Source organism: Caretta caretta, chromosome 1 (genome assembly GCF_965140235.1).
Source record: "Caretta caretta isolate rCarCar2 chromosome 1, rCarCar1.hap1, whole genome shotgun sequence".
NCBI classification, from domain to species: domain Eukaryota; kingdom Metazoa; phylum Chordata; order Testudines; family Cheloniidae; genus Caretta; species Caretta caretta.
In genome coordinates, this window is record NC_134206.1 from 165,554,281 (window position 1) to 165,579,644 (window position 25,364).

A 25,364-nucleotide genomic window follows, 5' to 3' on the forward strand; every position below is an offset into this window, starting at 1 on the left:
TCAGATACAAACAGATCCTTGGGGTTTCTGAACTCCTGGGGAGGAGACTTCTTGGCAACCAGTGAAGTAATAAAGAAGTGATTTTATGCTGCCTTGGTAAATTTAAGTATTGAAAACATCCACCAGCTTTGGGGATTATCTACCCCATTCTTTGGGGTTCACCCTAACTAAGTGACCTCTGCTGGCCCCCATTGGGACCCCAGTCACAGCTAGTGATGTTCTGGATTATTGGGTTGCCATTGCTTCTTATAGCAACTTTGTTAGGAAACAAAAGAGAAGAGGCTACTGTAAGTCCTGAATAATATCTAAGCCAAACCCTATAAAGCAAGTATGGCACAGCCACTATGCAACAATGACAATAAATATAGTTGACATCCTAGCACAGGGAAAATCATGTGGTAGCACTGTAGTGAGACACTGAATTTCAAGCAGAGATTTAAGACACTGAATTTCAAGAGAGGAAGTTAATTAGAAATAGGCAGCAGAGAGCAATTAATCCATTAAAATACACAAAAGTGGCATGAAGGCCATTTCAAAAATCACAGAAGGTGACCCTGAACAATCAGGAACAAAAATACTAGGAGAGTAGTAAAAAGGCAAATAAATAAATACTAAAGCCACTATGCAGTTACACAGCAAGGTACAAGAGATTACTCAGGCTGAAGGAGAAATGAGAGACCTAGTTGGTTATGTTAATAGAAGGCAATCTACTTTGGCAGATAAGAATGCGGAGATAAAAAACAAAGGACACTCCTTTAAAGCACATCAAAGAGAAGAAACTCAGAGTTAATGACAGGTTTCAGAGTAACAGCCATGTTAGTCTGTATTTGCAAAAAGAAAAGGAGTACTTGTGGCACCTTAGAGACTAACCAATTTATTTGAGCATAAGCGTTCGTGAGCTACAGCTCACTTCATCGGACGCATACTGTGGAAAGTACAGAAGATCTTTTTATACACACAAACCATGAAAAAATGGGTGTTTACCACTACAAAAGGTTTTCTCTCCCCCCCACCCCACTCTCCTGCTGGTAATAGCTTATCTAAAGTGATCACTCTCCTTACAATGTGTATGATAATCAAGTTGGGCCATCTCCAGCACAAATCCAGGGTTTAACAAGAACGTGGGGGGGGTAGGAAAAAACAAGGGGAAATAGGTTACCCTGCATAATGACTTAGCCACTCCCAGTCTCTATTCAAGCCTAAGTTAATAGTATCCAATTTGCAAATGAAATCCAATTCAACAGTTTCTCGCTGGAGTCTAGTTTTGAGGTTTTTCTGTTGTAATATCGCAACTTTCATGTCTGTAATTGCGTGACCAGAGAGATTGAAGTGTTCTCCGACTGGCTCACGAAAGCTCATGCTCAAATAAATTGGTTAGTCTCTAAGGTGCCACAAGTACTCTTTTTCTTTTTGCAAAGACAGACTAACACGGCTGTTACTCTGAAACCTGGTTTATGAATGTTATAATTCTTGACATCTGATTTGTGTCCATTTATTCTTTTACGTAGAGACTGTCCAGTTTGACCAATGTACATGGCAGAGGGGCATTGCTCGCATATGATGGCATATATCATATTGGTGGATGTGATATATGCCATCTCTGTACTTTCCAAAGTATGCATCTGATGAAGTGAGCTGTAGCTCACGAAAGCTTATGCTCAAATAAATTGGTTAGTCTCTAAGGTGCCACAAGTACTCCTTTTCTTTTTTCAAAGAGTTAATACTTCTGCCAGGACACAACTAGGGATAAAGGACAATTTTAGGAGGCTACAGTTTTCTTTACTACACATTTTAAAAAAATACTTTTTTGTATTAAGTTCCGGGGTATAATTTCACTACAGGTAAGAGAAACAAAGTGGTTTTTTTACAAACAATTAAAGACAAAACCAAGTAAAAATGTCAGCTATGTTTTCAACCCACACAGAAGGGGAGGATTACCATAGGTATCTAATGTAAAATAAACTTGAAGAGTTCTTTTTATGAACCATTTTTTATATTTTGTAAGAATTAGCTGATATTAGAAAAATTCAGTGGCAACTCATCTAATTCCTCTGACAATGCCCTTTATTAAATAGTAATGTTAATGTGTACAAGTATGCAGTTTTTAATGTATATCTTGTGTAAAGAAAAAGACTGCAAAATTTAACAAGTTAGTGGGGGGATGGGGGGAAAGGGTATAATCCAGAGTGATAAGTACAGTTTCTGATTTGAGAAAAATTAAAGGAACTCTCTTTACCATATTGTAGCCAACTGAGCCTGTGGTAAACTTGATTGCATAAGGATAGTTCTTGCTTGTGGACCTAACAAATTAGAACAAGGGTTAAGAAACAAACAAACAAAAAATCAGAGAACATTATTCTGGAGCAGAACTCAGTTTTGATGGGCTAACCTGAAAAATGTCAGTTCCCTATGTGTTAGAGCTGAACATACTACTGCTCAGAACAAACTGTCACGGTGCACAAGAGGGAAGTTATTTTAAAAGAATATCTAAGATTAAGGAATGCTGCTAGGATTAATAATCCCACAGTTGATGTACCCTTTCCCACTGCACAGGCAGTTTGCTATCATGATGAGGAAACTGTCTCTCATGAAAGGGGCACACAAAGCTTGACCCAGCCACCCATGCCCTTTGCAGGAGTCACAGTTTGCCACAACCAATTTCATACCTCGCAATAAACTCTTGGGATGACATAAGGGTGAGGGAGGACTCCTGTACATGCTCAGTGCCTCCCCCCATTTGGGGTGGGTTCTCTCTTGGGCAGAGGCAACTGTGTGTGTGGTCTGAAGAGAAAAGCTCCTCTTTGACAGCCTACAAGCCATGACAGCCTACCAGCCAGCTGATAGTGTTAATCACTACTCAACACTTTCACCCGCTTGGTAGGTTGTCAACAAGGAGTAATGGGGACAAGAAGAATTCCACAATTGTCAAAGGCTTTTCCTTTTTGGGTGGTCAGTGGAGATCAGGAGCCCTGTCCAACTACACCGGCAGGATAAGTTTCAAAAAGAAAATTAAGTAAGTTCTGGGGCATGGATCTCAGAGTCATAGTTAGAGTTTAAGGCCAGAAGGGATCACCCTGACAATAAATCAATCAGTGTGAAAGCAGGAGTGAGGAGAGGAAAAAAATTAGCAAGAAGCTGATGGAAGTTGCAGGTGCCCAGTACCTCTCATAATCCTGTACCAGGGTGTAGGGAGCCAGGGTGGTTTCCCTCCGAACCAGAGGGTAAAGAGCCACTCTCCCAACCTGAGTGGGTGGGGCCAGACCAAGCTTACTCCAATCCCTGGAAGGGGAGGGATGGAACAGGAAGTACAAAGGGCGGGGCCCTTAGCCCAGTCAGGGCAGCACCAGGGAGGGAGACAGACACAGGCTGCTGGCTGTTCCCTTCAGACCCTGCTGCTGAGCTAGGGAAGACCCTGGGCCAGGAGAAACCTGACCTGGAGGAAGGACTGGGGCTACCAGGACTGCCAGCTGCCGAGTACCTGGAGGAGCCAGGCAGTAACCCAGGCCAGTGTGAGCCTGACACGGAGGGGGAGCTGGAGCTGCCAGCAGCTGAATACCCTGACGAGCTGGAGGGACCAGAGGGACCCGCTCAAGAGACCGGGTAGGAAGTAGCCCAGGGGCAGAACTGCACAGTGCGGTGGGTCTATTTGGTCAGCGGATGGCTCCCCGCTCACCCAGTGGCGGGAGGAGAGGGTCCCGCCATTGTCAGGGCCCTGAGCTGGAATGCAGTGGAGTTGGGTGGGCCTGCGTTCCCTTACCCCAACCAACCCGCCTAGGGTAGCAGAATCCCGACAACGCCACAGACTCTTGCCGGCACTTCCCCTGCCTGAGGGGTGCGCCACAGATTCTTGCCGGCACACCTCCCTCCGCTAATTCCCTAGTGACAGAAAGGTGTGATCAAGGCCTGCTGGTGAGGCAGTAACTCTCCACCCCCCCACAGTGGCTCAGTGGACCAACTGAAGCCTGTCACACAGGGGCATTAGATGGCTTTTGAACTCCCTTCCCCAACCCTCGCCCATTTTACTAAGAGCCTGTCTACACAGAGAAGTTAACATGCAGCAAACTAGCATGTGAATTTACGGTACACTAGCTACTCTGCACTATCTTCTCCAAGTCAACATTCTGCGCACTAAATGCGTTCTCGTGCAGGCTCTTTTAGTGCAGTCAGAATGTCCACTTGGGGAGACAGGGCAGAGTAGCTAGTGTGCCATAAATTCACACCCTAGTTTGCTGCATTCTAACTTCCCTGTGTAGACAAGCCCTAAGTAGCAACCACTCACAAATGATCATATGTTTGCTCTCAGTTGTAATCAAAGGGCGGATGGAAAACAGTAATATAGAAAATAAGCTTTTTCCCCCCATTTGGAAAGTTACTCATTTCAGGATGCGAACTCTGCTTTCACTCGCCTTCCATAATTCAAGCACCACATTAACAGACACATAGTTGTCAAAGATCAATCAAATGGAAGCAAAAAAATAAAGAATATAAAAATTGTTCTAATACCTGTTAAGTGTCCACTCATAGTTTTGTCATGGCTATTGAACAGCTGCCTATATTTCAGTCTTGATGACTGAGGAACAGCCCATTCTGCTACAGGAGGCACACTGGAATTAGGAGAGAGAAAAAAATACTCATATTTCAAGCTACAGGAGGACAGATTGAAGTTCAAGGTTTACATCTGAATTTGTTCTTTCAACAATTTTTCCCAGCTCTTACTTCAAAAAGATTACATACTATTGAAGTGGTGGTTGAGAACAGTTACCCAGTTCAGCATTTTAAAAGCATGTTTCTTATCCCAAATTAGGCCAAATATTCATCCTTGTCATAGATAGCTTTGCTTTTTCAGAAAGGTAGAAAAGTAAATAGTCTCAGTGCTTTGGAAGATCCAAAATATGCAAAAATCTTTGTTCAACTGTATGGTGGGAAACTCTCCACGTAGTTGGTAGAAACAGCATCTCATCTTATGCTAACCTTAACCAGGTGTCTTTCCAGCCTAGCAACCAACCAACCGGAGGCTGATAACAGAGCTGAAAAGAAACAAACAGAGCTAACGGAAAATACAAGTATTTTTAAATAGGTCAGCTATTTGCAGAGACAGTTTCCCCATGCTAGCTGCCAATGTGTCTCAGTACTAAGAACTGGAGAGAGCAGGTATAGGAATGAAATGTTAGTTCAGTCTTCAGCTCCATTTAACCCATGGTCCTCTATTAAGTCTGCCAAAACATGCCAGGACGCTAGGACACAGTAAGAATTGGACTGAGACAATCCAATTTCTTTCACATAGGCCACTGAACAGATTGCATAGCAACTACTTTCCCTACTGAGCTGAGAAGGGCTGAAACCACTAAACTGGTAGTGACTCTTATATTCCATTCTAACATTGCCTGAGCCAGTCTGCATCCCTTATCTCCCCCCTCCCCCTTTCCTCACACTATATATTTATTTTAAATTAAAGTTGTTAAACTAGTGAGATCCTTTTAATCTTAAAGTACATCTTCTACATTTTGCACTGGAATACAAAATATTAATGTCTTAATTTAAGTGATGACAGGTGAATTAAAAGATTTTTAAAATATCGATCACTGAAAAGCCACCATATTTGTATGCATTTGTCCTCCCCCCACAATCTATTCCTGTTTATTCCCAGTATTGGATGGCTGTGGTGACTGATATGGAGCTGCTATGTAATAATCTAAGAATACTAAGAGATAATAATTTTATGAACACTGTATGTGAACTGATCAGTGAAGTTATTGTATAACAAGTTATAAGATTTTCCTGTACTAATGCAGCTTAATAAGGGATTGTGGGAAAAACAAGCCGGAAAGCAACACAATGGATCTAGACAAGTATCCTCCAAACAAACACTGAACAGTCAAAAAGGGAAGACTGGAGGAGGTATCAGCTGTGAGAGGGTGTCAAAGGGGACAGGCTAACGCAGAGAGCAGATCTATGGAGGAAGTCTGAAGAAAAATGGACCTTTTCCTGCTCCCTGCAATGTTAAGCTTTAGAGAGGCAGCAACACGTAGCGAATAGTTTATTGTTTTAAGATCTGTTCTCTAAAACATTTTGGTTCTAAGTAAGTAATATTTTGGTAACCAGTGGGTAGATAGCCTTCTTAAAGCACTGTCACTGTTCCCAGAGGGAACGGTACTGCAGGCACTGAAGATAAGTCAGGCCTGCTGAGATAATTATGACTGATCACAAAGAACGGCAGCCCAGGGCTCAAGTCTGAGAAGGTATGTCTACGCTGCATTTTGGAGCCCATGGTGGGAAAAAGCACTACAGCACAGGTCAACAGATTCAGGCTAGAACTCTAAAAATTAGGGCTGTCAAATGATTAAAAAAATGAATCATGATTAATCGTAGCTTTAATCGCACTGTTAAACAATAGAATACCATTTTATTTAAATGTTTTTGGATGTTTTCTACATTTTCAAATATATTGATTTCAACAACAACACGGAATACAAAGTATACAGTAGTCACTATATTTTTGTTTACAAATATTTGCACCTTACAAATGTTTTATTTTTTATTTCAGTTTTTTAAAAAAAATCTATGTAAAACTTTGGAGCCTACAAGTCCACTCGGTCCTACTTCTTGTTCAGCCAATTGCTCAGACAAACAAGTTTGTTCATATTTATGGGAAATAATGCTGCCCGTTTCTTATTTACAATGTCACCTGAAAGTGAGAAGAGGCATTCACATGGCACTTTTGTAGCAGGCATTGCAAGGTATTTACATGCCCCGTTTACATGCTAAACACTGGTATGCCCCTTCATGCTTCGGTCACCATTCCGGAGGACATGCTTCCATGATTATGACTATCATTTAAAAAAAAATCCGTTAATTAAATTTGTAACTGAACTCCTTGGGGGAGAATTGTATGTCTCCTGCTCCGTGGTTTTATCTGCATTCTGCCATATATTTCATGTTATGGCAGTCCTGGATGACGACCCAGCAGATGTTCATTTTACGAACACTTTCATTGCAGACTTGACAAAAACACAAAGATGGTACCAATATGAAATTTCTAAAGAGAGCTACAGCACTCTACCCAAAGTTTAAGAATCTGGTGTGCCTTCTAAAATCTGAGAGGGATGAGGTGTGGAATCTGATGTCAGAAGTCTTAGAAGAGCAACACTCTGATTTGGAAAACTACAGAACCTGAACCATCAAAAAAGAAAGTCAACCTGGTGGCATCTGACTTAGATGATGAAAAATGAACGTGCATCAGTCCGCACTGCTTTGAATAGTTATCTAGCAGAACCAGTCATCAGCCGTGTGGACTTGTAGGTGCTAAAGTTTTACATTTTGTTTTTGAGTGCAATTATGTAACAAACAAACAAATCTACATTTGTAAGTTGCACTTTCACGATAAAGAGATTGCAATATAGTACTTGTATAAAGTGAATTGGAAAATGCTATTTCTTATCATCTTTTACAGTGCAAATAAATATAATATAAAGTGACCACTGTACACTTTGTATTGTGTTGTAATTGAAATCAATATTTGAAAATATAAAAAAAATCCAAAAATATTTAAAATAAGTTTAAATTGGTATTCTATTGTTTAACGGTGTGATTAAAACTGTGATCATAATTAATTTTTTTGAATTGAGTTAACTCAAGAGATTAACTCAAAACAAATTAACTGCAATTAATTGACAGCCCTACTAAAAATGTTTTCTCATCAGAAAATGCCAATTCATCAAAACCAAAATTTTGTAGAACCATATCTGTTTAAATGATGGAATTTCTGATCAAAATGAGAGAACCCGATCACCTCAGAATAGCTAACAGCATGATGGTTAGGGCATTCTGTCTGACTCAGAGTGCAGATTTTAATCTGGGTCTCCCACATCCCAAGCGGCTGCCCTATTCGCTGGACTATAAAGTTAGTGTCTCTCTGGCCCAGTGAATACTTTTTATACACAGTGGAACAGCTCCAACAGGAGATATTCAGAGATATCGATCCCTGAATAGTCTGCCCATTGTCCTATTCTCCTTCACCTCAAAACTTCAAAAGGTCTCAGGCTCATCCCAATATGTAACAGGAAAATTTTTGAAATCTCAAAGGTTTTACAGGAAAGGAAAACCATATCCCACCCAGCTCTAGAAGAGACCAGAGAGTCAGAGGTGAAGTTTGCCTTATCACTGTGATAGCTGTCTTAAGGAATATCCAGTTCTTTTACCTAAGGAGTCCTGGATTTCAGTCTCTATGGAGCTAATCACTATTACGTCACACTGGTGAAAGCGGTACACTCCACTCCCCGTGTGGGGATTACAGCATACTGCTTCCACTGGTCCCAACAATACTCAGACAAAAAAAAGTTTGAGTTGCAAGGCATTTTTAAATCTCATTTACAGACAAGTAATAGTGACATTTAGCATCTAACACTGACACAAAAGAAACTTCCAAACACAATTTACCTGGAGAGCTAAGATTAAAAGCCAAACAAAATTTTAACACTTAAAAATGGTATGTGAAGCAGTAATTATTTTCTTCCCTGAAATCCACAGGGATTTCAACAACTGTTCAGTCCTCAACACTATATCGCAACGATTAGCTTCCCTCCCCCATCAAAGTTCTCTTTAAGTCAATATTTTATGTCTCCTTGGACCAGTCTTTTAATAAATTCTTACATATAACAAAAAATATAAAACCAAAAAACTTACAAGAAAGAGTTAGTCTCTGGACTGCACTCCCACATTTTAATATTTTACTTCTGAAACTACTTCTCTGTTTTCTAAGAAAAATGTAAGTGTTATCTTTCTGTAGCACAAAAGGAGTGGCCTAGTGATACGAAACGAACCAGATTAGGCTCACTTTAGGCATGTACTTTTCTGTACACACTCAAAAGCCTCATGTTGTAATGTGACTTGAAACTTTTACAACAGTTAAAAATGCTGTATTTCACTGGTTTGTAACTAATCTAGTATTTCACATTTAATGAAGATATTCTATAAAACCTTTGAAGTAATAACTTGACAAGACTTGATTTTCTGAATTACAGAAGTTAAGTTTAATGAAGGATGGTATTAATCTATTAGAGTCTAAGGCAGTACTGCTTGCTAGAGCATATTTCACATGTGCATGCACACACTCTCCACACTAACTTACCTAGCCACATCAAATGATTGTGCCTTTTGCAGTTTAGCGTTTAACTGTGACCCAGGTCCAGATCTACTAAAGGAAGAACTCTTTGGCAATGTGGCTGTAATAGTAAGAATAATCATAAAAGTAAATTTGAAACATATCTGTACAATTCATAATGATAGACAACTAACTGCTAACCCCACAAAACAAGTATTATAATTTTAAAATCAGTTTGGGGGTTTTTTAGGCAATGTTCCCAATACAAAAATAAATTAGTAACCTTTCCTCTGCCCCACAAAAAATACAACACACATCACCTTCATGACTTCCTGTATTTGCATTCTTAATATAAATCTGGTTGATACATTAAAAGAGCAGCTTACTTTATAAAATAAAAATTGGAATACTGCATATTCTGGTATTTTGAAAGTAATCCAAAGAACAGTATTATCTTAATGGTTAGTGGGAGAGGGATAGCTCAGTGGTTTGAGCATTAGCCTGCTAAACCCAGGGTTGTGAGTTCAATCCTTGAGGGGGCCATTTAGGGATCTGGGGCAAAAACTTGTGGATTGGTCCTGCTTTAAGCAGGGGGTTGGACTAGATGACCTCTTGAGGTCCCTTCCAACCCTGATATTCTATTCTATGAAATAGGTAAGGAGTACCAATTTGTAGGTATCAATTCTGGATGATGGGCAAGCTAATTTAATTGTACTTTTACTAGAGTGCCAACATTTTGTTCATGGTTATTGTTGGATTGTGTATAGAAATATCTGAAAAAATCTAAGTAGTTTTAAAATATAATAAACCTAGATTTCTTCTACTGAAGGTTTAAGGTTTTTTTTAATCCTATTTGAATTGACCCAATTTAAGTGTATTCCCTAAATAAAGCAATTCTTTAAAATAATAACAGTTACTAATACCATATTCTCTCTTTTTGGATACAAAGAAAATTGCTCAACAATTTAACAGAAAAAAAGTAAATACATAGTGTCAGTATGCAGCATACCAGGATGAGCAAAAGCAGGCAGAGGTTGTATAACAGCAGGAGCTCCATTAGCCAGGGGAGGCACTGCTGCTTTAGGAACAGAAGATACTAAAGGTGGAGACATTCCTACTACTGGAATGGACGCCATCGGTACTGGGGCTACAGCTGTAAGAGATGGCATGCTGACAATGCCCCCAATACCTGCACACAAGAAAAAGTAGACATTTTTCCAATTTAGAATCATTTGTATCAGAAAATAATTTAAGGAGTTTGCAGACTGCAGAGTTATACAGCAGTAAACCTAGAATTAGACAGCAGGTTGAAGTGAGGATAAAGACTCTGAAAAACTCCAGGGTTACCAAGCTCTTAGTTAGTAATGGCAACATGAAATGGTTTAGGGAGAAGAACATAATATTTTATAGTGTATGTATATTACAGGATTATGTGACTGCAATGCTAACCAAAGAAATATAAAAGAGTTTGCTTTAGAAAATTTGTGGCATATTAGAGACTAACAAATTTATCTGAGCGTAAGCTTTCGTGAGCTACCCCTCACTTCGTCAGATGCATGCAGTGGGAAATACAGTGGGGAGATTTTATATACACAGAAAACACAAAACAATGGGTGTTACCATACACACTATCTCGGAGCCTCTCCTTCTGCCCCGCCACCCCCACGAACATGATACAGTTCTGTGGTGACCTAGAATCCTATTTTCGACGTCTCCGACTCAAAGAATATTTCCAACACACCTCTGAACAACATACTAACCCACAGAGACCTCCCTACCAACACTACAAAAAGAAGGATTCTGAGTGGACTCCTCCTGAAGGTCGAATCAACAGATTGGACTTCTACATAGAGTGCTTCCGCCGACATGCACAGGCTGAAATTGTGGAAAAGCAGCATCACTTGCCCCATAACCTCAGCCATGCAGAACACAATGCTATCCACAGCCTCAGAAACAACTCTGACCTCATAATCAAAAAGGCTGACAAAGGAGGTGCTGTCGTCATCATGAATAGGTCGGAATATGAACAAAAGGCTGCTAGGCAGCTCTCCAACACCACATTCTACAAGCTATTACCCTCTGATCCCACTGAGGGTTACCAAATGAAACTACACCATCTGCTCAAGAAACTCCCTGAAAAAGCACAAGAACAAATCTGCACAGACACACCCCTAGAACTCCAAACATCCATAATCCATAAAGATCCATAAACCTGGAAATCCTGGATGCCCCATCATCTCAGACATTGGCACCCTGCCAGCAGGATTGTCTGGCTATGTAGACTCCCTCCTCAGGCCCTACGCTACCAGCATTCCTAGCTATCTTGGAGACACCACTGACTTCCGGAGGAAACTACAATCCATCGGTGATCTTCCTGATAACACCATCCTGACCACTATGGATGTAGAAGCCCTCTACACCAACATTCCACACAAAGATGGACTACAAGTCGTCAGGAACAGTATCCCCGATAATGTCATGGCAAACCTGGAGGCTGAACTTTGACTTTGTCCTCACCCATAACTATTTCTCATTTGGGGACAATGTATACCTTCAAACCAGCGGCACTGCTATGGGTACCCGCATGGCCCCACAGTATCCCAACATTTTTATGGCTGACTTAGAATAACACTTCCTCAGCTCTCATCCCCTAATGCCCCTACTTGCGCTATATTGATGACATCTTCATCATCTGGACCCATAGAAAAGAAGCCCTTGAGGAATTCCACCATGATTTCAACAAATTTCCATCCCACCATCAAACTCAGCCTGGACCAGTCCACACAAGAGATCCACTTCCTGGACACTACGGTGCTAATAAGCGATGGTCACATAACCACCACCCTATACCGGAAACCTACTGACCGCTATATTTACCTACATGCCTCCAGCTTTCATCCAGACCAAATCACACGATCCATTTTCTACAGCCAAGCTCTACGATACAACCGCATTTGCTGCAACCCTTCAGACAGAGACAAACAACTACAAGATCTCTATCAAGCGTTCTTACAACTACAATACCCACCTGCGGAAGTGAAGAAACAGATTGATAGAGCCAGAAGAGTACCCAGAAGTCACCTACTACAGGACAGGCCCAACAAAGAAAATAACAGAACGCCACTAGCCGTCACCTTCAGCCCCCAACTAAAACCCCTCCAACGCATTATCAAGGATCTACAACCTATCCTGAAGGATGACCCAACACTCTCACAGATCTTGGGAGACAGGCCAGTCCTTGCTTACAGACAGCCCCCCCAATCTGAAGCAAATGCTCACCAGCAACCACACACCACACAACAGAACCACTAACCCAGGAACCTATCCTTGCAACAAAGCCTGTTGCCAACTGTGTCCACATATCTATTCAGGGGACACCATCATAGGGCCTAATCACATCAGCCACACTATCAGAGGCTCGCTCACCTGCGCATCTACCTATGTGATATATGCCATCATGTGCCAGCAATGCCCCTCTGCCATGTACTTTGGCTAAACTGGACAGTCTTTACGTAAAAGAATAAATGGACACAAATCAGACGTCAAGAATTATAACATTCAAAAACCAGTCGGAGAACACTTCAATCTCTCTGGTTACTCAATTACAGACCTAAAAGTGGCCATTCTTCAACAAAAAAAGACTCCAACTTCAAAAACAGACTCCAACGAGAGACTGCTGAATTGGAATTAATTTGCAAACTGGACATCATTACATTAGGCTTGAATAAAGACTGGGAGTGGATGTGTCATTACACAAAGTAAAACTATTTCCCCATGATTATTTCCACCCCTCCCCTCACTGTTCCTCACACGTTCTTGTCAACTGCTGGAAATGGCCCATCTTGATTATCACTACAAAAGGTTTTTTCCCTCTCCTGCTGGTAATAGCTCACCTTACCTGATCACTCTCGTTACAGTGTGTATGGTAACATCCACTGTTTCATGTTCTCTGTGTATATAAAATCTCCCCACTGTATTTTCCACTGCATGCATCCGATGAAGTGAGCTGTAGCTCACGAAAGCTTATGCTTAAAGAAATTTATTAGTCTCTAAGGTGCCACAAGTCCTCCTGTTCTTTTTGCGGATACAGACTAACACGGCTGCTACTCTGAAACCTGCCTTTAGAAAATTGTTCACTGTGTGCTAGCTAAAGAGCAACACTGTCAAACACTAGTGGGTAGAGAACTGAAAATCTACATTTAGCCACCGTCCAAAAAGAATGAGTTTCAGAACTGCTCACAGCCTACTGCCAAAACAAAGCAATGCAAAGCTAATAGGGTAAAGCACAGTAAGAAGATATTTTAGGTATGAGCACAGCTGCACAGATGACAAGTGGCGGTCAAGGAGATTCAGCGATTCCACTGGGGAAAGAGGTGAGGCTACATGCACACAGCTGGGAGCATGTCTACAGTGGGCTAGGAAAAGAAAACCTAATTATTTGCTGGATTTCTTGCTTCATAATTTAATTTCAATCTTTTATGCTTTTTCTTCCTTAAGTCCAATATTTGTCCTTTTGAACTTCACTCAACCATTAGGGCCCCAGATAAAGTTTTTTATAAACCAAACAGCAAAAGTTTGGGGGAAGGGAGGGGGGAGAAAAATAACTAATTAGCAGATATACAGGTTTTAAAAGGTGAGTTTTGGTGCAACACTTACCAAATACATTATTTATTTAATTCACTCTTTATGGTGATCACAATTACCAGGCATCTAAATACCAGAAGATGTTGCAAACTAAAGGTTACATGTAAAGTGGCTCTCAACACCAGAATGCAGAAGAAACTCAACATGTTAAGCATTAGGACCCAGGTTTTTACCCACCCATTTATTTTATGCCATCTATTTCAATCCTATGTTACCCAATCCTTTCTTTGGAGTCATGACCACTTCAGCAATACCAGTTACAAGTTACAAGAGCAGCAGTAGCCACTCTGGCTACTACTATTAATGCCACTCTTTGCATAGGCAAACAGGTGTGGACTGCTCCACACTATTTTGGTTAAATTAAATCGAGATCGCTGATTGTAACTGTGGCAGAGGTGTTAGAGCTGGAACCCATTAATGAAGACCTAAGGAAACTGCCAGCAAGGTGGTCTCACTGAAGGCCCCCAACTTCGGAATTCACTCACTCCCCTTGGTCTGAAACAGCCCAGCTCTGTTGATCTTCACAGCATGGTACAGGGCTCATCTGCTTTTCCTAATATTTGGTGATGGTGAGAGTACAGAGGGAGCAGAGCAGGGTCTGCAATGGAGTAGGAAACTGACTTGTTATTGATTATGCCTGGATGCTAAGGAGCCAGGCTCATTAGGCTGTTTTAAAACTATATATCGTTTTGATTTTAAGTAGTACCTTTTTCAATTTTAGAAATTGAAATAAATCAAAATATAAACCCCCCAAACAAAACTTTTATAGAGGTTATCATACCACAGAACTAGAAACAAATTTTGCTCTTACCAAACCCTGGTGCACCAGGAACAGCAATAGGAGGCTGCTTCATGGCAGAAGGGAGTACAGAGGGGAGCTGATAACCTTGTAGTTTTAGTTTGATAAGTTTCATAGCAATAGAAAATTCCATCTGGTCCATCCTCCCATCATTGTTCATGTCAGCCAGTGCCCTACAAATAAGCAGGATTTACAATTATGTTTTTAAATTATGACCTTGTGAAGTCTCCCACAATCAAACAAAAAACCCACATATACCAAGAAACTCAAGAATCATCTGATTCCCATTTAAAGAGGAATTCTGCAGAGCAGAACCAGGGTTACTAAGCCACCATTTAAAGAACAAACTGAAAACGTCTCTATTTCTTCCTTTGAAAGATAAAATTGTGATTTTCTAAGTTATGTTTTACTCCATAAAGGAACTATAGTACAGTAAGCTGAAAGAAAGGATTAGTGTAATTCTATAGAAACTTTGCTAAATTGCACAAATTAAAGTGACATGGTACTGCACACAGCACCACAGGGATCCAAATGACTTAGTCAACAAATTTGTACTTCAGCTAGTCCTATAATAAATTGCTCTTTAAATTCATGCTCTGTACTAAACACCATTATAGCTGAGTATACAAATGAGTTTTTCAGTTAAACAATAGCATTCAAGTATAAAACATTGGGGCCAGTTTTTGAATAGGCTTTCATGTAGAGTAGTCTCTGACTTTACAGTACATCAAATGAAGAAACAAAAAGTGGACTGTTTAAGAAAACAGTGCACAGCAGGGGGGTGGGGAGGGCAGGAGGGGATGAAGAGGGACAACACTAGCTCCTGCAACTGGGAACCAAAACAAAACAAGTAAATGCATGTTAATGATTTAAGCAATTATAAATTAAGAGTTATACTATGTTGCTTTCCTTAGAGAGAATAAAAGTTATTCTAACTCCAGTACAAACATTTTAGGATTATTTCAAACTAAAAATAAAACATATATATTTTGATCATAGGACATGGACATGGCAACACAATACTGTGATCAGATGCCCAGCTGGGAGGCTAGACAGTATAGTTAAACTCTGAGTTTATTTCCAATTAAATCAGCAGCAAGGAAAGCATTTATGTAAGTAAATTAAGGGTCATCAAAAGCACCTTCCTGGATTGGCAATAATTAATGAAGTTCAATAACTGAGCAGGTAAACACTGTGCCCACATGACTAGAGGCAAAGCTGAGAAAATTTGTAAGACGGGAGCTGAAGCCAATTTGTTGCTATATCAGTGCATCAGTGTACTCTCAAAGCATATTGGACATCGTTGAGATGACAAGCAATATTTTGCCAAGCACAGGGAAACTCCCAGCCCTCCATAATGCTATGGGCCAGATTTTCAGCAAGTGCAAATCAGACTAGCTCCATTGTCTTCCATGTAACCTGGCTCTGCAAATGATAAATCCACCCCAAAACTGACTTTTTCGGGGCACCAAAACTATTTGTGAATTCAGGTCAAATCTGGCAAGTAATTTCTGCTGAAAACCTTTTCTGAAAACAAAAAATTTAAAGATGTCAACTGACACTCAAAACATTTCATTTGACTTGAACAAAATTTTCTGTTTTTCATTACAATGAGAAAAAACAAACTACCTAATTCAGTTTTGGTTCAAAACTAACCAAGCTTTTTTTTCCTGTTTGGCTACGAAAAATGCTGATTGACACCAGTCAAAAATCTGGCACTACAAACTTACAGAGAGGAATGAGAAAGCCATCTCTGTATGCTAAGGGCTCCGGAATTTACAGTTAGAAACTGGAGCACTTCTTGAATGTGGCCCAGCTAGTACGCATACTTCTAGTGGAAGAGAATTCCAGAGGCAAGAGCACTTGCTAGAGAGACTGGCCCCCTGATGCCTTTATTTCTCACTTCTCACCCAGGGAAGTTCACTCAAATATTCCAGATGAATGTTGCCTGCTGTTCAGCAGCTGGATGTAAGATCTGCCTAACTCTCTGGGACTCTAATCAGCCTGGTTAACCAGCTGAGATTTCTAAAGACTAATCAGTAGTATCCTCAGAACTGAGTATGTATGTTTCGGTCATTACTTATAAAGTTGCTAGTATGATATAGCTTCAGCTATTAGTTATAAAGGCTCTGTTGTGGCAGTGACATGGCAGCTAAGTAAGTAGTTCCCAACAGCCAGAATGAAGAGATGAGATGAGCAAAACCAACCAGGACTAACGGAGGAAATATGCTTTTTTTGAGAGGGTAAGCTATAGCTCATCTCGTCCTCCTCCTCCCACAACCTCACCATGATGAGGGCCTCCCTGAAACAACAGTTACTTAACTGCCAGAAATTGAGATAAGAAATCAGTATCTCCTGCTGTATGAGCAAAGGGCTTGTCTACACCCCCCCTGAGCGCAGCAAGTTTCAGCACTGTAAAATGCCAGTGTAGACAGTACACCAGCGCTGGGCTCCCAGCACTGATAGCTACGCCCCTCGTGGAGGTGGGTTTTTTTAGAGCGCTGGGAGACCTCTCTCCTGGCGCTCTGCCATGACTACACAAGTCACGTTAAAGCGATGCCGCTGCCAGTGTAAAGTAGCCCAAAGATAGTTAAAATACAAGATACTTATAATCAGACTGAGAATGTTAGAGGTTTGAGGGAACCTTATTGTAGGCAAGAGGACAGGAACTTTGTAGATTATAACGAAGATGGGGTTTTTGCTAGAAGGAACAGAACTGCTCCTGGAAAAAGTTAAAAAGCAAAGTAAACTTGCTACATAGCCTAATTCGTTAGGGCTGTCCATTTCTGCCAGCTACCAAGTTCAAATGTCTCCTATAGTCCTATATATTGGTGTGTAAACCAAGAGTTTGATTAACTTCCCTGAAGTCTTTTTGTCCTTTGCTACTCTACTGGGAATACAAATATATTTGTCACAAGCAACCAGACATATGCTGTACAGAATACTTTAAAAACAAACAAACAAAAAAACTATATGATGAACCAGATAGGAAGAACTCAAAACAGTAAGAGTTGAGACACTAATCAACTGAGAGTTCAAATAGCAAAAAGAAAAGGAGTACTTGTGGCACCTTAGAGACTAACCAATTTATTTGAGCATAAGCTTTCGTGAGCTACAGCTCACTTCATCGGATGCATACTGTGGAAAATACAGAAGATGTTTGTTTTTATACACACAAATCATGAAAAAATGGGTGTTTACCACTACAAAAGGTTTTCTCTTCCCCCACCCCACTCTCCTGCTGGTAATAGCTTATGCAAAGTGATCACTCTCCTTACAATGTGTATGATAATCAGGGTGGGCCTTTTCCAGCACAAATCCAGGTTCTCTCCCCCCCCTCCCCCCCAACACCCCAACTGTATTTTCTACAGTATGCATCCGATGAAGTGAGCTGTAGCTCACGAAAGCTTATGCTCAAATAAATTGGTTAGTCTCTAAGGTGCCACAAGTACTCCTTTTCTTTTTGCGAATACAGACTAACGCGGCTGTTAATCTGAAACCTGTCATTATGCAAGGCCCTGCATTTAGCTGTATGGAGTGGAAATCTATCAACTGCATGAAAAAACTCGTACAGATACAGACATCATCTTCCTTTCCAAATGCAAACAGATGTGCATCGTACCAAAAGGACTGAAGGTAAAAAATCCATTACAATCTGCATACCACACAGACTATGCTGACAGCTTGTGCCACACGCTCTCAAAGAAACTGCGGAATCACCTGATCAACATCCTCTACAGCAAACAGGGAAAGATAAAGAATGAGCTCTCAAAAATGGATACTCTCATAAAAAAACAACCTTCCACACAAACTTCCCTGTGGCTGGACTTTACTAAAACTAGACAAGCCATTTACAACACACACTTTGCTTCTCTACAAAAGAAAAAGGACACTAAACTTTCTAAACTACTACATGCCACAAGGGGCCACAGCAATGGTTCCCTCAACCCACCCAGCAATATTGTTAACCTATCTAACTATACTCTTAGCCCAGCAGAAGCAGCTGTCCTATCTCTGGGCCCCTCCTTCTGCCCCTCCACCCCCACGAACATGATACAGTTCTGTGGTGACCTAGAATCCTATTTTCGACATCTCTGACTCAAGGAATATTTCCAACACACCTCTGAACAACATACTAATCCACAGAGACCTCCCTACCAACACTACAAAAAGAAGGATTCTGAGTGGACTCCTCCTGAAGGTCGAGACAGCAGACTGGACTTCTACATAGAGTGCTTCTGCAGACATGCACGAGCTGAATTTGTGGAAAAGCAGCATCACTTGCCCCATAACCTCAGCCATGCAGAACACAATGCTATCCACAGCCTCAGAAACAACTCTGACATCATAATCAAAAAGGCTGACAAAGGAGGTGCTGTTGTCATCATGAATAGGTCGGAATATGAACAAGACGCTGCTCGGCAACTCTCCAACACCACATTCTACAAGCCATTACCCTCTGATCCCACTGAGAGTTACCAAAAGAAACTACAGCATTTGCTCAAGAAACTCTGAAAAAGCACAAGATCAAATCCGCACAGACACACCCCTGGAACCCCGACCAGGGATATTCTATCTACTAACCAAGATCCATAAAACTGGAAATCCTGGGCGCCCCATCATCTCAGACATTGGCATCCTGACAGCAGGATTGTCTGGCTATGTAGACTCCCTCCTCAGGCCCTACGCTACCAGCACTCCCAGCTACCTTCGAGACACCACTGACTTCCTGAGGAAACTACAATCCATCGGTGATCTTCCTGATAACACCATCCTGGCCACTATGGATGTAGAAGCCCTCTACACCAACATTCCACACAAAGATGGACTACAAGCCATCAAGAACACTATCCCCGATAATGTCACGGCTAACCTGGAGGCTGAACTTTGTGACTTTGTCCTTACCCATAACTATTTCTCATTTGGGGACAATGTATACCTTCAAATCTGCAGCACTGCTATGGGTACCTGCATGGCCCCACAGTATCCCAACATTTTTATGGCTGACTTAGAACAACACTTCCTCAGCTCTCATCCCCTAATGCCTCTACTCTACTTGCGCTATATTGATGACATCTTCATCATCTGGACCCATGGAAAAGAAGCTCTTGAGGAATTCCACCATGATTTCAACAATTTCCATCCCACCATCAAACTCAGCCTGGACCAGTCCACACAAGAGATCCACTTCCTGGACACTACAGTGCTAATAAACAATGGTCACATAAACACCACCCTATACCGGAAACCTACTGACCGCTATTCCTACCTACAGGCCTCCAGCTTTCACCCTGACCACACCACACGATCCATTGTCTACTGCCAAGCTCTGCGATACAACCGCATTTGCTCCAACCCCTCAGACAGAGACAAACACCTACAAGATCTCTATCAAGCGTTCTTACAACTACAATACCCACCTGCGGAAGTGAAGAAACAGATTGATAGAGCCAGAAGAGTACCCAGAAGTCACCTACTACAGGACAGGCCCAACAAAGAAAATAACAGAACGCCACTAGCCGTCACCTTCAGCCCCCAACTAAAACCCCTCCAACGCATTATCAAGGATCTACAACCTATCCTGAAGGATGACCCAACACTCTCACAAATCTTGGGAGACAGGCCAGTCCTTGCCTACAGACAGCCCCCCAACCTGAAGTGAATACTCACCAGCAACCACATACCACACAACAGAACCACTAACCCAGGAACCTATAATTGCAACAAAGCCCGTTGCCAACTGTGCCCACATATCTATTCAAGGGACACCATCAAAGGGCCTAATAACATCAGCCACACTATCAGAGGCTCGTTCACCTGCACATCTACCAATGTGATATATGCCATCATGTGCCAGCAATGCCCCTCTGCCATGTACCTTGGTCAAACTGGACAGTCTCTACGTAAAAGAATAAATGGACACAAATCAGATGTCAAGAATTATAACATTCATAAACCAGTCGGAGAACACCTCAATCTCTCTGGTCATGCAATTACAGACATGAAAGTTGCGATATTACAACAGAAAAACTTCAAATCCAGACTCCAGCGAGAGACTGCTGAATTGGAATTCATTTGCAAATTGGATACAATTAACTTAGGTTACCTTATATAATGACTTAGCCACTCCCAGTCTCTATTCAAGCCTATTTCCCCATGTTTTTTTCTACCCCCCCCCGCCCCCGACATTCTTGTTAAACCCTGGATTTGTGCTGGAAATGGCCCACCTTGATTATCATACACATTGTAAGGAGAAAGAAAAGGAGTACTTGTGGCACCTTAGAGACTAACCAATTTATTTGAGCATGAGCTTTCGTGAGCTACAGCTCACTTCATTGGATGCATACCGTGGAAACTGCAGCAGACTTTATATACACACAGAGAACATGAAACAATACCTCCTCCCACCCCACTGTCCTGCTGGTAATAGCTTATCTAAAGTGATCATCAAGTTGGGCTATTTCCAGCACAAATCCAGGTTTTCTCACCCTCCACCCCCCCACACACAAACTCACTCTCCTGCTGGCAATAGCTCATCCAAACTGACCACTCTCCAAGTTTAAATCCAAGTTTAACCAGAACGTCTGGGAGGGGGGGGGTAGGAAAAAACAAGGGGAAATAGCCACTCCCAGTCTCTATTTAAGCCTAAATTAATAGTATCCAATTTGCAAATGAATTCCGATTCAGCAGTTTCTCGCTGGAGTCTGGATTTGAAGTTTTTTTGTTTTAAGATAGCGACCTTCATGTCTGTGATTGCGTGACCAGAGAGACTGAAGTGTTCTCCGACTGGTTTATGAATGTTATAATTCTTGACATCTGATTTGTAAAAAAAAAAAAAACAACTTGTTTTTTCCTACCCCCCCCCCCCCCGACGTTCTGGTTAAACTTGGATTTAAACTTGGAGAGTGGTCAGTTTGGATGAGCTATTGCCAGCAGGAGAGTGAGTTTGTGTGTGTGTGTGTCCCCGGGAAAAAAAAAGGGGGGGGGGTGAGAGAGCCTGGATTTGTGCTGGACATGGCCCACCTTGATTACCATGCACATTGTAGGGAGAGTGGTCACTTTGGATGAGCTATTACCAGCAGGAGAGTGAGTTTCTGTGTGTGTTTTTTGGAGGGGGGTGAGAGAACCTGGATTTGTGCAGGAAATGGCCCAACTTGATTATCATACACATTGTGTAGAGAGTTGTCACTTTGGATGGGCTATTACCAGCAGGAGAGTGAGTTTGTGTGTGGGGGGGTGGAGGGTGAGAAAACCTGGATTTGTGCTGGAAATAGCCCAACTTGATGATCACTTTAGATAAGCTATTACCAGCAGGACAGTGGGGTGGGAGGAGGTATTGTTTCATGTTCTCTGGTGTGTATATAAAGTCTGCTGCAGTTTCCACGGTATGCATCCGATGAAGTGAGCTGTAGCTCACGAAAGCTCATGCTCAAATAAATTGGTTAGTCTCTAAGGTGCCACAAGTACTCCTTTTCTTTTTGCAAATACAGACTAACACGGCTGTTACTCTGAAACCTGTCATTGTAAGGAGAGTGATCACTTTAGAAAAGCTATTACCAACAGGAGAGTGGGAGGAGAGTGTTGGGGGGGAGAAAACCTGGATTTGTGCTGGAAATGGCCCACCTTGATTATCATACACATTGTAAGGAGAGTGATCACTTTACATAGAATCACATAATATCAGGGTTGGAAGGGACCTCCGGAGGTCATCTAGTCCAACCCCCTGCTCAAGGCTGGACCAATCCCCAATTAAATCATCCCAGCCAGGGCTTTGTCAAGCCTGACCTTAAAAACTTCTAAGGAAGGAGATTCTACCACCTCCCTAGGTAACGCATTCCAGTGTTTCACCACCCTCCTAGTGAAAAAGTTTTTCCTAATATCCAACCTAAACCTCCCACACTGCAACTTGAGACCATTACTCCTTGTCCTGTCCTCTTCTACCACTGAGAATAGTCTAGAACCATCCTCTCTGGAACCACCTCTCAGGTAGTTGAAAGCAGCTATCAAATCCCCCCTCATTCTTCTCTTCTGCAGACTAAACAATCCCAGTTCCCTCAGCCTCTCCTCATAAGTCATGTGTTCCAGACCCCTAATCATTTTTGTTGCCCTTCACTGGACTCTCTCCAATTTATCCACATCCTTCTTGTAGTGTGGGGCCCAAAACTGGACACAGTACTCCAGATGAGGCCTCACCAATGTCGAATAGAGGGGGACGATCACGTCCCTCGATCTGCTCGCTATGCCCCTACTTACACATCCCAAAATGCCATTGGCCTTCTTGGCAACAAGGGCACACTGCTGACTCATATCCAGCTTCTTGTCCACTGTCACCCCTAGGTCCTTTTCCGCAGAAGGTAACTAACCGCTTTCATGTTCTCTCCACAGGTACCATTGCGGAGAGTGGACCAGAGCTTCGCGAACCAGCTGAGCGGCGGCTGAGCAGCGGGGAACAGCAGAGCAGCACACAGCAGGAGTTTGCCTGGGATTGGTGAGTATCCGAGTGCGTGTTTGCTGAGTAAGTATCCGAGTGTGTGTTTGCTGGGAGGGCAGTGTGAGAGCCTGAGTGAGTGCCTGATTGGCTGGTAGCCTGCAGGGGGCGGGCACTGGGGCTGTCTGTTTCAGGGAAGCCTGGCTGTTTAAAAATAGCCAGTGCTTCGCGAACCAGCTGAGAGGTGGCAGAGCAGCGGGGAACAGCAGAGCAGCACACAACAGGCGTTTGCCTGGGAGTTCGCCTGGAGTGAGCCCAGTGAGGCTTACATCTTGCCAACTTCTCTGAGGAAGCTCACAGTAGGAAGGTGATATGGAAGGGGGGATTCAGCTGTTGTGACCTGCACTGGATGTGCCATGTTTGTCTTCCTTCCACAGGACAGAAGCAACTTTGTCTGTACAAAGTGCAAGCTGGTCTCCATATTGGAAGAGAAGATTGAAGGTCTGGAGCAACAGATAACGACCCTGCATTGCATACGAGAAACGGAGGATTTTCTGGACAAAAGTCAGGATATGCTTCTACAGGCACAAAGCTCTAAAGATTTAGAGCAGGTTGCACAGCGGAGCCAAGAGGCCAGTGAAGAAGCTTGGCAACATGTGACCTCCAGAAGAAGAAGGGGGAATGTCCGGGTTCCAGCAACGCGGACAGGTAACTAACCGCTTTCATCTTCTCTCCACAGGTACCATTGCGGAGAGTGGACCAGATGAGCGGTGAAGCTATTACCAGCAGGAGAGTGGGGTGGGGGGAGAGAAAACCTTTTGTAGTGGTAAACACCCATTTTTTCATGATTTGTGTGTATAAAAACAAACATCTTCTGTATTTTCCACAGTATGCATCCGATGAAGTGAGCTGTAGCTCACGAAAGCTTATGCTCAAATAAATTGGTTAGTCTTTAAGGTGCCACAAATACTCCTTTTCTTTTTGCGAATACAGACTAACACGGCTGTTACTCTGAAACCTTTCAAATAGCGAATTACTTTTAGACTTCAGCCTTGTGCATATTACCCCACAACTGCTGTACTGAACTAAAATATCATTCCTTTGTTGAAGAAATGCATAGTTTAAGTTTCGACAAGAAGATCAGAGTGGACATCTCCCAGTGGCTGGAGAGGATACCACCAAGAGAGATGCTATTATACAACATGTTGAATTCTCTTGCTGTCCCCAGTATCATCCAGCTCTTCTAATGGAAGACCCAGTTTGTTAGAAGTCTCTCACCAATGTGCTTATTTACTTTTTCAGACTGACATAGCTCAACCAATGCACCTTGATCCTGACCTATAGCAGTCATGTTCAACTCCTAAGATGCTTGATTAGAAAGAAAATCAAAATTATACCAAGTTACATGGTGACTTTGAAATGTTCACAGACACTAAGGTTGAGGTCAAAGGCATCTGATCTGTCAGAATTTCTACCCAGGAATCCAGAGATTTAAAGGCTATAACTTGCCCTCCAGTGCTTTTGCATTTGAGTGAAAGGAAGACATGAATACCGTAGGTGTAGTAACTTACTTATAAATTGCTAAGTATTAAAGATGATGGAATGCAGTAACAAATATTTAAGTTAAATTTACAAAATTACAAAGTTTACAAAAAGAACACCAGACCTTTTGAAGGCAAATAAAAAGGCCACTCAGTCTACAAGAATACTCAAAGGAAAAGCATGTTTATTCTGATTAAAGTTTTCTTCAGGGTTTAGTCATCCTTTATTCAGACCCCAAGTTGTAACTGGTGCAGGGGGGGGGGCGGGGGTTAGTATATGTGGTCTCAGGTGGTTAACCATAAATATCAATCACAGAGAGACTGTCTGAAGAAAGCTACTCTGACAGATTTCTTTGATCACACTCTGAGCAACTGGTGTTTTCCCCACTAAACATATCTCTCACTTTTCATATGTAGAAGTCAGTTCTGCTGAGTCCATCCAAATGGCACTGTCAGATCAGGCAATTAAGTGATTTCTGATGCTGGGATATAGTGGTACAATAGCTGTGGGGGGGGGGGGGGGGGAAGATATTTAAGCAAATGCCTTTGTAACAGTGCTTATTTGTTCTGCCCAGAAGGCTTCTACAACTACATAATCAACTTTTATTTACAAACTACTCCAGGAGGTTTTCGGCTATTAAAAGTAGGAAGAGCTCCTCAATCTGCCACACACCTGACCATGAGAATACTATTAAGTATCATCACATTGTATGTGACTGGTTCATTCAGACATTACATGATAATGATCTCCTTTGAAAGCACTTTGAGATCTACTAATGGAAAGCATTATACCTAGCTAGGTGGTATTATTCCATTAGTAGTTTCCCACATTTTGGGCAATACATTTTTACT

The 25,364-nt window shown here is 41.9% G+C and overlaps 1 protein-coding gene and 1 long non-coding RNA gene across 9 annotated transcripts in view; one reads left to right on the forward strand and one right to left on the reverse strand.

Moving 5' to 3' along the window:
- The window catches only part of ITSN1 (intersectin 1), a 226,228-nt gene that overhangs the window by 136,890 nt on the left and 63,974 nt on the right, over positions 1-25,364 (reverse strand). For 6 of the 8 annotated variants that reach the window (XM_048867649.2, XM_075132962.1, XM_075132964.1 and 3 more), the window contains 5 exons: positions 14,556-14,716; positions 10,110-10,289; positions 9,128-9,221; positions 4,504-4,604; positions 2,237-2,300 (listed from right to left, as the gene is read on the reverse strand). In XM_048867649.2, the coding sequence (XP_048723606.1) occupies positions 2,237-2,300; positions 4,504-4,604; positions 9,128-9,221; positions 10,110-10,289; positions 14,556-14,716 (600 nt within the window). Of the gene's footprint in view, positions 1-2,236; positions 2,301-4,503; positions 4,605-8,682; positions 8,725-9,127; positions 9,222-10,109; positions 10,290-14,555; positions 14,717-25,364 lie in introns of those variants that run through there. The other 2 variants (XM_075132970.1, XM_075132972.1) reach the window with 2 other exon arrangements.
- LOC125644188 (uncharacterized) lies at positions 3,348-23,929 on the forward strand. Its single transcript, XR_007358920.2, has 3 exons — positions 3,348-3,600; positions 22,929-23,031; positions 23,409-23,929. It is a non-coding gene; the product is annotated as an uncharacterized LOC125644188 (long non-coding RNA).